The sequence below is a fragment of the Ursus maritimus genome, unplaced genomic scaffold (genome assembly GCF_017311325.1).
Source record: "Ursus maritimus isolate PB19 unplaced genomic scaffold, ASM1731132v1 scaffold_5, whole genome shotgun sequence".
NCBI classification, from domain to species: Eukaryota; Metazoa; Chordata; class Mammalia; order Carnivora; family Ursidae; genus Ursus; species Ursus maritimus.
In genome coordinates this window covers 27487603-27499811 of record NW_024426663.1, presented here as the reverse complement: position 1 = coordinate 27499811, position 12209 = coordinate 27487603, and the positions used below count along the sequence as shown (strand labels likewise).

The window sequence follows — 12209 nt, the reverse complement described above, 5'->3', positions numbered from 1 at the left end:
CCCTGTCTGTGTCAAGGAGCAGCGGTGCGTGCGGCCCGGAGCCAGCTCCTCTCCTCCTCTCCACCCCACTCAGGCGACGGCGTGGGAGACATCTGCGAGACAGACTTTGACCAGGACCAGGTCATCGATCGGATCGACGTCTGCCCGGAGAATGCAGAGGTCACCCTGACTGACTTTAGAGCCTACCAGACTGTGGTCCTGGACCCTGAAGGAGACGCTCAGATCGATCCCAACTGGGTGGTCCTGAACCAGGTACGTGCCCCGTGGTTGGCAGCAGCTCGGCTCTGCCTGTCCGCACCGGCCTTTCTGGGAGAAGCAGGTAACCGCGAGAGGGTGTGGCGTCCCGCACTGCACGGACTGCTCACCGTAGCCCTGTGACAGACACTGCCGCTAGGCCCCGGTGTACCCATCAGCGGGAAATGATGGCTCATGGGAGCACGGCAGGGAGCGGCTGAGAATGCTGGGGTGGGGACCCAGGCAGTCTGACCCCAGAGCCAAGCTCCTGCTCTCTCCAGCGGGCCGCCTTCCACACGTCCTCCTTGCTGTGAAACTACAGCAGGCAGGCACGGAGAGGCTTCGATTTTTTAGCGTCACCCAGCAAGTCACAGTCATTAGAAGTTGAAGCAGATTCAACAGACCCTTCATTACAGTTCTGGCAAAATTATTTCTATTCAGCCTTTTCTCCCCCCCCCAGTATGTGCGCTCCTGGAGCGCCCAGCAAGGTAGAGAGTTGCTCAGATACCACCATCTGTGCGTGGGGGTCGGAGCTCGCTGAGCACTCCCCAGTGCCGCTGGAGGCTCCGGGCTGCCTGGAGCTTGCCCACCCTCTACGATGGCCCTGAACTTTAACTTTCTCTGCAGGGCATGGAGATCGTGCAGACCATGAACAGCGATCCCGGCCTGGCAGTGGGTAGGTCCAGGGCCTCCGCACCACGTGGGTGGAATGCAGTCCCGGCGGCTGCTCACGTGGCCGGTCTGCTTCTCTGATCTGCTTCGGATCCCTCCAGGGTACACGGCGTTCAACGGAGTGGACTTTGAAGGGACCTTCCACGTGAACACCCAGACGGACGATGACTACGCCGGCTTCATCTTCGGTTACCAGGACAGCTCCAGCTTCTACGTGGTCATGTGGAAGCAGACAGAGCAGACATACTGGCAAGCCACGCCGTTCCGGGCTGTCGCCGAACCCGGCATCCAGCTTAAGGTAGCCACAGTGCTCAGCCACTCCTCTCCCCTTCGAGCCTTTCACCCTCCTTTTAAGTAAGCCCTGTTCTCCCATAGGGCAGTTAGTTCGTCTATGGAATCGAGGTTATTTGTGTTGAGTTCAGGGCAGGGAACACCAGAGCCCACCCTGGGCCTTGCCTTCATTCCTGCGTACCAGCCACATCCTAACCTCGGGGTGACCGACGGGGAGACTGTCAGCTCAAGTGGGGATCAAGAGTTGGGGGAGCTCTGGGGGCATGTCAGCAGGTGCACCACACCCGAAAGTGGCTCATCTGTTCCCACGCTGGGGCCAGTTCCGTCTAGGAAGGCTGAGATGCTGCCTCTGTCACTCCTGCTCTGGGAAAAGGCAGACTTCTGAGCACTCTTCAGACAGATGTGGGGAGTACTGGATTTACAGCAGGAAAAACATGGAGTTGATGGGGTATCAGCCAGCGCTGATGACTCAGGGATTAAGGGTCACCTCAGTAAAAAGGGCATTTAAGTGTTTATGCTTTTGTCCAGATCTAAGGCAGCCACATTGTAACCATGAAGTCACCACCCCTAGGGACCCAGGAAGCAGGAAGGGTGGGCTGTGCCTTCTGTTCTAAAACCTTGCCTATATCCTTTCCAGGCCGTTAAGTCTAAGACCGGTCCCGGGGAGCATCTCCGCAACTCCCTGTGGCACACTGGGGACACCAGCGACCAGGTGCGGCTGCTCTGGAAGGACTCAAGGAACGTGGGCTGGAAGGACAAGGTGTCCTACCGCTGGTTCCTGCAGCACAGGCCCCAGGTGGGCTACATCAGGTACGTGCAGGACCTATCTCCTCACCTTGCACGGGAAGCCAAGCTCACCCTCATTCTGCATCACAGGGCCTTGGCTGCCCTCAGCAGTCTGGACCCAGGATGGCCTCCAAGGGCACGCCGGGACTTCCGAGACATCAGGCTCTGGCTCCCAGTAAAGAAGCGGGAAGGAGACACCCAAGCTCAGACTAACCACCTGGACATTAAGGACAAGCTGGGGGTAGAGGGACCTTCTGCAAAGGGGGGGGGGGGGGAGCCTGTCTCAGCAGGGGAGGATGGTGAGCCCCTCTCTGCCATGCTGGCCAGTGTGAGGGGAGGAGTGGCTCAGCCACACCTGCCCTGGACGGCGCTTACTCATGACCAGTCCACAGCGCACTGCAGGGAGTCGCTCACCGGCTCTTCCCTGCTGGATTAGAAACGCCATGAAGGCGGTGTCTGGATCTCAGTTGACCTTGGTCTCCTCACTGCCAGGCCTTCCCCCTGTAGCGCACTGAGGAAGGAGTACCCATTGCAATCTCCTGACCAGGGCGGGAAGCCAGCCTAGTGGGGAAAAAATCATGACACTAACTCACGTTCTGTTCTCCTGTGAGACATGGAGTCCAGTGTACTGTTTGCCGCACAGTAAGACGATCGTGTTCTCAGCCCTGTGAAGCACAAGGCCTCCTTTTCTCTCCCAGAATGAAATCATAGAAAATACGATCTGATCCCTAACACCTATAATAGAGAAATAAGAATAATTTGTAACAAAATCACATAAACACTTAGCACTACACTACAACACACCATGAAATAGAAGCAGTGACATTCTAATGTGGATTGTTCTGCGGGTGACTTAATTTCTAAAAGGGAGAACAATTCTTTTTAAGCAAAACAAAGTACTCCATAATTTCAGTATATATTAAAACAGCGCAAAAAATACTTGATGTTCACAAGTAAGAGGAAGTTAGGGTCTAGGTCCAGATAATTATAAATGGGCTTTTCACCTACCCAAGTGTCTGGAGGACACTCCAAAAGCATATAGGGCGCAAGATGAGTTTTTCTTGTTCTCTCCAAGGCCTTGTAAGCCATTCAGCCTCCCTGGCTTCTGTCATAAAATGCCAGAGGAACAGCCAGAAATGTCCCCACAAATTTCTAAAACCCTTCTTTAGGGAGTGCTACTGCTCCCGACAGAGACCACTACTCTGAGATTCCACCAGATTCTATCAATCAGACCAGAGGAAAAGCAGTGGTTTTTAAGCATGGTGTCCAGACAAGGTAACCCAAAGGACAGTGAGGTCACCAAGTCTCTTGGTCCTGGGTCGTACTGTGTTTTCTCTTTAACTCCTCAGCAGGCACCTTCGAGTTTGACTCTGCCCAAATCACGTTGGGCCTTTGGGGGAGAGAGTATGGGAGGGCATGAACAGCCAGCCCCGACTGCATGGAGCCCCCCATCTAGTAGGGAAGGGGCAGCAGCTGGAGCACAGTCCAGGCCTGTGAAAAATGGATTATGGAACAGCAAAGAAGTGGGTTGTACCTTGACCTGGGTTTGAGTTTCTTGGTGACCGGCTTGGGCTGTGTCATCTGCAGAGTGCGATTTTATGAAGGCTCCGACTTGGTGGCCGACTCCGGGGTCACCATAGACACCACCATGCGTGGAGGCCGGCTCGGTGTGTTCTGCTTCTCCCAAGAAAACATCATTTGGTCCAACCTCAAGTATCGCTGCAATGGTAACGCACATTCTTGTTACTACTATACAATATTATTACTAGAATTAAATAATACCACCTTATTTTTATTGCACATTTTCCTCCCAGAAGCCCAAAGCTCATGCCCCATCTTCATTAAAATGTAACAGCCTCTGTGTAACTAAAGTAAATGGTAGATCTTTTTTTTTCCTATTTGATAGATAAATTGAGACCCACAGAATTTAACTGCTTGGCTTAGGATTTGGGGGTTCAGTGAGAAATTCCGTCAGATTTAATTTACAGGCAGCCTTTATTTTCTCATGGCTCAAACATAATCACACTCAAAATCCATTCTGCCTGCTAATTTCCTTCAGGCCTGTCAATGAGCACTCCTGGGCTTTAAGCCAACAATTTACAAAGCAGCCTGAGGTAGAAAATGGCTGCGGAGTCATCTGGGGCCTGTTGCTCGGGCTGACAGTGACCCCTACAGGATGCTTGCACAGCACGAGCTGCACCAGGATTCCGGTGGAAGGAGCCTTCCTAACCCCCTGCCTGTTCTTGTTTGCAGACACCATCCCAGAGGACTTCCAAGAGTTTCAAACCCAGAACTTCGATCGCCTGGATAATTAAACCAAGGAAGCAATCCGTAACTGCTTTTCCAAACACTAAAGCCATCTATTTTTTAACTTCCTACAGCTTTTTTTTTTATATACACTGTGGCTTTCTTGTACCAATCCAGATATATCAAACTTTTTATATGAATGTGACAATAAAGGAGAGAGAATTTCTAAAAACCATGTTACTCAGACATTGCTTACGTGTGGCCCAGGCTTTGATGGGCTGTGTACTGTTCTTGGAGGGACGCATGTTGAACTTGCAGGGGGATCTTTTTGGCTCGGACGGGCTCAGTCAGGAGATTATTGAGCAAGTGTGTGAGTCAGGAAGGCCCAGGCCAGAGGTCTCCTCTTTGGTCCCTCCCGCTTAGCTTCACAGAGAAGGCGGCCAGGTGCCAGGCTCACCTCAGCAGCCTCCCTCTTCTGGGGAAGTAGCCTCAAAAACACATGCTTGGGGGAACCTTCCCCAAGCTGACTTCTCCTGACCAATCCTGGAGCAAACCTGTCCAGTCCTTTCTAGCCCTCTCCCCCACTCCACACGCACCTTCCGCACCGCTGTTCTGCTTATTTATAGATCTGGCTCCCCCTAGTGGAAGGTAATCTTATTGAGCTAAGGGACCCTGTCTTACCATCCGTATCCCCCATGCCCAGCATCGTACCTAGAACAGAGTAAGTATCTAGTGCGTGTTTGCTGGCTGGCGGGCTGGCTGCCTCTTAAGTAACACGGACAATAGTGTAGATGGATCACACGAGCCCTCTTACAACTCAAACAGCTCCTCACAACACAGGCTCGAACTAGGGTGGTGTCCGTGACACCACAGCAGAGCAGGGCAGAGATTGCCTCCTCTCTACGCTAGCTTTTTTTACCATCCCATCTGTAAGGTAAAGATCCTGGCTAGTTTTTATAAATTCCCTAAGAATTCTGTTTCAAAGACTATTGCTGAGTAGTAAAATATTCTCCTATCCCAAAATTCCTGGAGGTCTCTTAAATTGATTCTAAATAAAGGAGAGACACAGTCACCAGTTTGATTTCAGTAGGCAGAAAATACAATGGCACAGGCGTGACAAATACGAGATATGGAGGGTTTGGAGGTATCCATCTACACACGTCAAGCCCAGAGACAGATGTTGCCTCGTAACGTAGCACATTTGATCTCCCACATCAGGGTTTTCAAGGAGTGGACGCAACTCAGGCCTGTCTACCAACCGCTCCCTCTGCTGACACTGTCTAGTCTCCCAGGGGGATCCCGCTCCAGGAGCTGCCTTCCGAGGATTTCTGCACCATCTTGCTGTCACGGGCTTTTTCCAATTTGTGGTTCTACATCTACAAATCTTCCCCAATTCCAAAAAACCCTCAGAAGGACAAATTCACTTGGTTAGAGACTGTCCTCTTTCAATCTTACCCCTTTGCGTCACTTTTTGTATCTCACTCAAAGGTTGTTATTTCCCGGGCCCTTAGGGACTCTAGGAGCTCCTCCATCCACCGTATCAACAGTACGGTCAGGTCAGACCTTTAGAGCCATTTTAATGCCCTTCTACTGAGTCTTTGGCAATTTCCTAGGCAGTCTGTGATGAAAACCACAGATCCACTTCTTGAGAGACTTCATTCTCATCCTCAAAGCACACAGCAGATCCTGGACAGGAAATACACCAATCTCTGAGGGGAAGGTGTGTTGATCAGATCTGGATGCGAATCTGAGGTGAATTCTTACAGTATCTCGATCTGACTTTCAATGATCCTGGTTTCCTTATCAAAACCATCCTGTGGCTCCCCTGTTCTCTCCTTCACTGCTTCCTGAGGCCGGTGGAAAGAGGAGGGAGCCTTCCTGTGCCCTGCCCACCCCCAAGTCTCCCTGCTATTAGCTGTGCCATTGCTCTGAGAAAGCAATATATCCACAAGAAAGTTTCCTTAATCGATACTTTCGTGTCTATAACCATGCTAGTGCCATCAGCCTACTGGAGATCAAGAATCTAATTGCATCCCTTAGGGAGCTTATTACATTGTTGGGAAGACAAAGTCATCACATACAGAGAGCAAACAGATCCAGTGATGTGCTGAAGCCAGCGCTTACCAGCTCGTGAAAGCCAACCACTAAGTTTTGAGGAATTTTTTGAGCTAGTTGTCAAGCTGTTGATAGTTTGAAATTAGCCATTGTGGAAATATTTACGCCACAGAAATTGGCAAACACTACAGAGCAGAGCACTAGAGAGCTGACTGTGAAACATTTACCAACACACAACTGGGTGGGTACACTATCTTGTCTTACTTCTAGTCATCCCTCCTCAATATCGTGGGAACTGGTATAGAAAGTTTGAAACTTTCAGAAAACTTCTTGTTTAAATGGAGAATTACTGGGGCAACTGGGTGGCTCAGTTGGTCAAGTGCCCAACTCTTGATTTCAGCTCAGGTCATGATCTCAGGGTCTTGAAATCGAGCCCCACGACAGGCTCCGAACTCAGCAGGGAGTCTTCTTCCACTCTCCCTCTGCCCCTCTCACTCTGTCTAAAAAAAAATCTTTTTTTAAAAAAAATGGAGAAGTACCAGAAAAAGCGTACAGAAAAAGCTTCTTGACATTGGTCTTGGCAATGATTTTTTAAATACGATGTCAAGAGCACAAACAGCAAAAGTGAAAGTCAGCAGTGGAACTACATCAATCTCAAAACTTCTGCACAGGAAAAGAAACTAAATGAAAAAACCTATAGAATGAGAGAAAAATTTTGCAAACCGTACATCAGATAAGGGGTTAATATTCAATATATACAAAGAATCATACTACTCAATAAAAAAAAGTCTGATTTTAAAATGGACAGAACTAAACGTTTTTCCAAAGAGGACATCAAAATGGCCAACAGGCACACAGAAAGATAGGCAACATCACCGAGCATCAGGGAAATGCTAATCAAAGCCATAAAGAGCTATCACCTCACACCTGTTAGAATGGCTGTCATCAAGACAAGAAACAACAAAGGCTGGTGAGGAGCCGGTGAAAAGGGAACACTTTCACACTGTTGGTGAGAAAGTAAATTGGTCCAATCATTATGAAAACCATTATCGAGGTTCCTCAAAAAATTAAAAATAGATCTACCATACCACCCAGCAATTCCACTCCTGGGCATATGCCCAAAGGAAAGGAGAACAGGACTTCAACTAGATACCTGTGACCCCATGTTTATCGCAGCATTGTTCACAACGGCCAAGATATAGAAACAACCTGAATGCCCACCAGTGGATGAAAGGATAAAAAAGATGTGGTAAATATACATGATGGAATGTTGTTCAGCCACGAGAAAGGAGGATATCCTGCCATTTGCGACAACATGAGGGACCTTGAGCACAACATTCTAAGTGAGATAAGTCAGAGAAAGGTAAGTACTTACGTATGATATCACTTATATATGGCACCTAAAAAGGTCAAACTCCTAAAAAACAGAGTAAAACGGTGCTTACCAGAGGGTGGGGGTAGGCAGGATAAGACCGATGGTGTGTAAGAGTACAGACTTGTAGTGAATAGTCAATCAGTCCCGGAGAGCTGAAGTGTAGTACAGTGAATACAGACAATACTGTGCTACAGTCATCAATCTACTAGGAGACTAAAACGTAACTATCCCAACTGCTAAAAGGAAAGAATAATTATATAACATGGTAGAGGTGCTAAATATCACTATGATGGCAATCATATTACAATATATAAATGTACCAATTAACAAGTCGTAATGCTTCAATTTACACATTACATGTCAAACAGATTCAATTAAAAAAAGGGGGAGAAGTGGAAGAAGTTCTGAGAATCAGGGAACACTTGGGAAAGTCTAGCCAGATACCAGCAACACACTACGGGAGTGGACTAGCCGGTGTGGGACCCTCTCCCCCAAAGTGAAATCTGGGACTTTTAAATGTTTATATCCAACCCTACGGCAGAAACTCGAGTTTCTATGCGTTCTATTCATGTTAGTAAGGTCTTCATTTGAATCTTACTAGGAGTCGGAGCGGCCCTCACTCACTCACCAACTAGGATAAATTCATTCTATTGCCTATCTTCCTCCTGACTGTTCATGAGATCAAGGGTCCTGAGGGAGGGGTGACTGGGAAAAAGAAGAGACATGTCGCCATGGGGAAAGACCATACTAGGGTAGACTCCCACAGGATGTGGGGAGACTTCCTGGGGCAGGAGGAGGGCACTGGTGCTGTGGGGAGAAGGCCCAGGAACATGGAAGCAGGGGCAGAGAGGGGATGGAGCACATTTTGCCTCCATCCAACCAGAAGGAAGCTCTTCCTCCTCTTCTCCCAGGTTATTATTCCTATATCTGGGAATTATTACAGGTGACTACCCTTAGGTTAATTTTAATGTGGGGCTATCGAGTGAAAGAGAATGAGAAAAATAAAAGAATCCAGTTACCCATTATTTAAGTATCTATAAGCATTTCTTATGGCCCAGACTAGAAAGATACCTTGGAGTATATTGATACAACAAAAAAGAATCTGGTCTGGAAGAAACTAGAGAACTAGTTCATTAACGATATGAATCAAGAAGAGTGAAGCACAAGGTACCCTTGTTAAAGGCCATACACTTAGGGTCCCTAAAATCACTGGGTTTATGAGCACTCAGCCTTCCTTTCAGAGTTACGAACAAAATCCCCCCCCAGTGTCCACAGCTCCAGAACGGACATCCTTGCCCAAATCTTTGGTTAATAACCTCAGTTCACTGAGAAGTTTACCCTAAATTTTTTAAGTATAATTGCCTTAGTGGGTCAGGGTTTTTTCTCCTGAGAAAACTTAAAATTAAGTACAGAGATGCTAAACCTACCATCTTATATTGTTGTGTAGGGTTTAGGAATTATCTTTGAATATATGGTATTTTTTTTAGATTGATTGATTTATTATAGAGAGCGTGAGAGTGAGCAAGTGCATGGGGGAGGAGGGCAGAGGGAGAGAATCTCAAGCAGACTCCCCGCTGAGCGTGGGAGGGGGAGAGGGGCTCCATCTCTCGACCCATGAGATCATGACCTGAGCTGAAACCAGGAGTCTGACACTTAACCGACTAAGCCACCCAAGTGCCCCTGAATATGTGATATTTAAAGTACTTGAGGGGTGCCCGGCTGGCTCAGTTGGAAGAGCGTGCGACTCTTGATCTCAGGGTTGTAAGTTTGAGCCCCATGCTGGGTACAGAGATTACTCAAATAAGCTTTTTAAAAAATAAAAAATAGCAGCCATCAAAAAGAAAAAGAAATCTTGCCATTTGCAACGACGTGGATGGAACTAGAGGGTATTATGCTAAGCGAAATAAGTCAGTCAGAGAAAGACAATTATCATATGATCTCACTGATATGTAGAATTTAAAAAACAAGGCAGAGGATCATAGGGGAAGAGAGGAAAAAATGAAACAAGACGAAACCACAGAGGGAGACAAACCATAAGAGACTCTTCTTAATCATAAGAAACAAACTGAGGGTTGCTGGAGGGGAGGGGGGGGTAACTGGGAGATGGACATTGGGGAGGGTATGTGTTATAATGAGCACTGGGTGTTATATAAGACTAATGAATCAGAGACCTGTACCCTTGAAACAAATAATACATTTTATGTTAATTGAATTTAAATTAAAAAGGGGAAAAATTTTTAAATACAAATAAATTACTTGAAATGTTTTAAAGAATTTGGCATATTAGAGAATCTAATAAATTGAACTTGTGGTTCAATTAAAAATGTATAGTTGTGTATTTGACTTTAGACTTCTGGTTTTAAGTTAAATGGTATGAAAGAATTTGGTTGACTATATAAGAGTGAGGTAGTTAAGATAAGTTAAATCCACAATTTATAAATTTGTTATATTTACAAGAGTTACTTGAGTACCTATATAGGTTTGGTCAAATGACCAAAAAATTAAATTTATAAATGAAATATAAACATACTAAGTTTATAGTCTACTATAAATACAGTATTTTAGATGCTATAAATTAATATATTTAATTTATAAATGCAATTGAAATTGCTTGTGGAAATTTAAGTTTGCAAATGAGACTAAACAATCAAAAACTTAAAAGTGATGATACATTTTGCAATAGAGTAATAAGTACATTTGTGTACTTATAGAGTATGGAAGAGTAATAAAATTTCTAAGTAGAACGTATAAACTTAAGGCTTTGCCATCTGTATCTGTAATCAATCAAACACTAATTTAAAAAATTAAAGTAACCAGGGGCGCCTGGGTGGCACAGTGGTTGGGCGTCTGCCTTCAGCTCAGGGCGTGATCCCGGCGTTATGGGATCGAGCCCCACATCAGGCTCCTCTGCTATGAGCCTGCTTCTTCCTCTCCCACTCCCCCTGCTTGTGTTCCCTCTCTCACTGGCTGTCTCTATCTCTGTCAAATAAATAAATAAAATCTTTAAAAAAAAAAAAAAAAAAAATTAAAGTAACCATAAATTGTGCTTTCTGTGTACAAGCACTGCCCTCGTAAGAAAACAACAAAACCAACAAAAAACAGCCCAGTGCTAGTCTGGGTAAATACAGCCTCCACTCCGGGTTGGCAGAGACCGTCGTTCTAGACTGCAGGCCATGTCTACTAGGGGGCTGTCTCCGTACAGGGGGTGAGAGAACGTTGGTGCGGCTCCCCGCGGCTCCGGGTGCCTCACCAGGCAGCGGGCTGCGGCGTCTCCCAAAGGCCCGGCGGCCCTGCTCTAGCCATCAGAGCCTCACGGGCTGGCCACTTGGCCCGGGGAATGTGCCAGGCTGGACTTGGGCCAGCCTTGGCTGGGGATGTGGCGAGGAGCACCTCTCTTTCCTCCCTGCCCCCGTGTTAAACCCTAGAAGGATGCCTAAATGCACGTACTTACCCCGAGGGCTGCGGCTGCCGGAGGCCTGTAGAAGGAAAGCCCCCTCTTCCGGCCAGACGCCTGACTGAGAAGTAACCCAGGTCTACTCCTGAGCCTCTCACAAAAGAATGAAAAGTATTTTCTTCACATGGCCTGCCTCCTCAGCTCTGCAGTAGCCATGAACCCAGACCCTGAACTCAGGTTTGTGAGAAAAACAACTTTAATTCCCAAATTCCAGCTTGTTTTTATTTTGAAAGCTCATTCTGCCGGATGCTAGAGAAACACGACTCCGGTGTTTCTTGGGGTTTCCATTCTTCTCCCAGACTCAAGACTCCAGGATACCTTCTCAGCACCAAAGTGTGAGGGGCTGGGGAGTATCTGTCTGCACGGATTCCTCCAACATAACCATGGTCAGCACCCACCCTCCATTTTCTGAAGCAAAAAGGCCGCAAGTAGGGCCCCCAAACCTGTATGAACCTATGCAGCCATTTCTTTACTGGCCCTCACGTGTGGGGCTGCAGAGAGCCTTCCAGGCGTCCCCTCCCTGCTTCTCCCTCTCCCTCTAGTGTGAGATAATCTCTCCCTAGTCTGAGGAGGAAAGCCTCATCTTCCCCCTTGCTTTTGGTTGACACATTCTGTCTGTTCCCAGTCTTCCTTTACTCCCGCCCCCAAAGTTCTCCTAAAGGCTTAGCTTGCAGGCTGGCTCTGACTCACACACGCCACATGCCCTTTGAGGTAATAAGCTCAGAGTCCAGCCCCTGCCTGAATGGGAGAATTGGGGAACAGGGAAATAGGAAAGGAAGATGGCGTCAGTGTGTTAAGGAGCCGCCCCACCACAGTCTGAATGACCTCAAATGCTGATGATCTAAGGTGTAGGATCCGCTCTGGGTTTCTGGGGCCTACGTAAAAAAAAGGAAAGAAATAGCCACCAAGAATACTGTTGGGAAAAGTCAGACTTACAGAATGAAATCAGAATTGCTCAAAAGGCAGAGCGGGGAGTGGCAGAAGAAGAAGAAAAAGGGATCCCCCAAGGCTGGAGGAGCAGAGGGGTGGTGGGGTCCGGAGTGGCCTTGTCTGCCCCACTCCTACACGGTGTGAGAGAGGGCAAGAAGCCTCTCG

General features: G+C 47.5%; 1 protein-coding gene and 1 long non-coding RNA gene across 2 annotated transcripts in view; one reads left to right on the top strand and one right to left on the bottom strand.

Moving 5' to 3' along the window:
• The window catches only part of THBS4 (thrombospondin 4), a 40757-nt gene extending 36304 nt beyond the window's left edge, over positions 1–4453 (top strand). The window contains exons 17-22 of the mRNA XM_040622141.1: positions 74–252; positions 862–910; positions 1008–1204; positions 1835–2007; positions 3571–3710; positions 4237–4453. Of these exons, the coding sequence (XP_040478075.1) occupies positions 74–252; positions 862–910; positions 1008–1204; positions 1835–2007; positions 3571–3710; positions 4237–4298 (800 nt within the window). The 3' untranslated portion in view covers positions 4299–4453. The remainder of the gene's footprint in view (positions 1–73; positions 253–861; positions 911–1007; positions 1205–1834; positions 2008–3570; positions 3711–4236) is intronic.
• On the bottom strand, positions 1215–3603 carry LOC121100701. The gene is made up of 3 exons (XR_005832457.1): positions 3518–3603; positions 2577–2718; positions 1215–1609 (listed from the first exon to the last, which is right to left on the bottom strand). It is a non-coding gene; the product is annotated as an uncharacterized LOC121100701 (long non-coding RNA).
• Positions 4454–12209: the final 7756 nt, after the last annotated feature.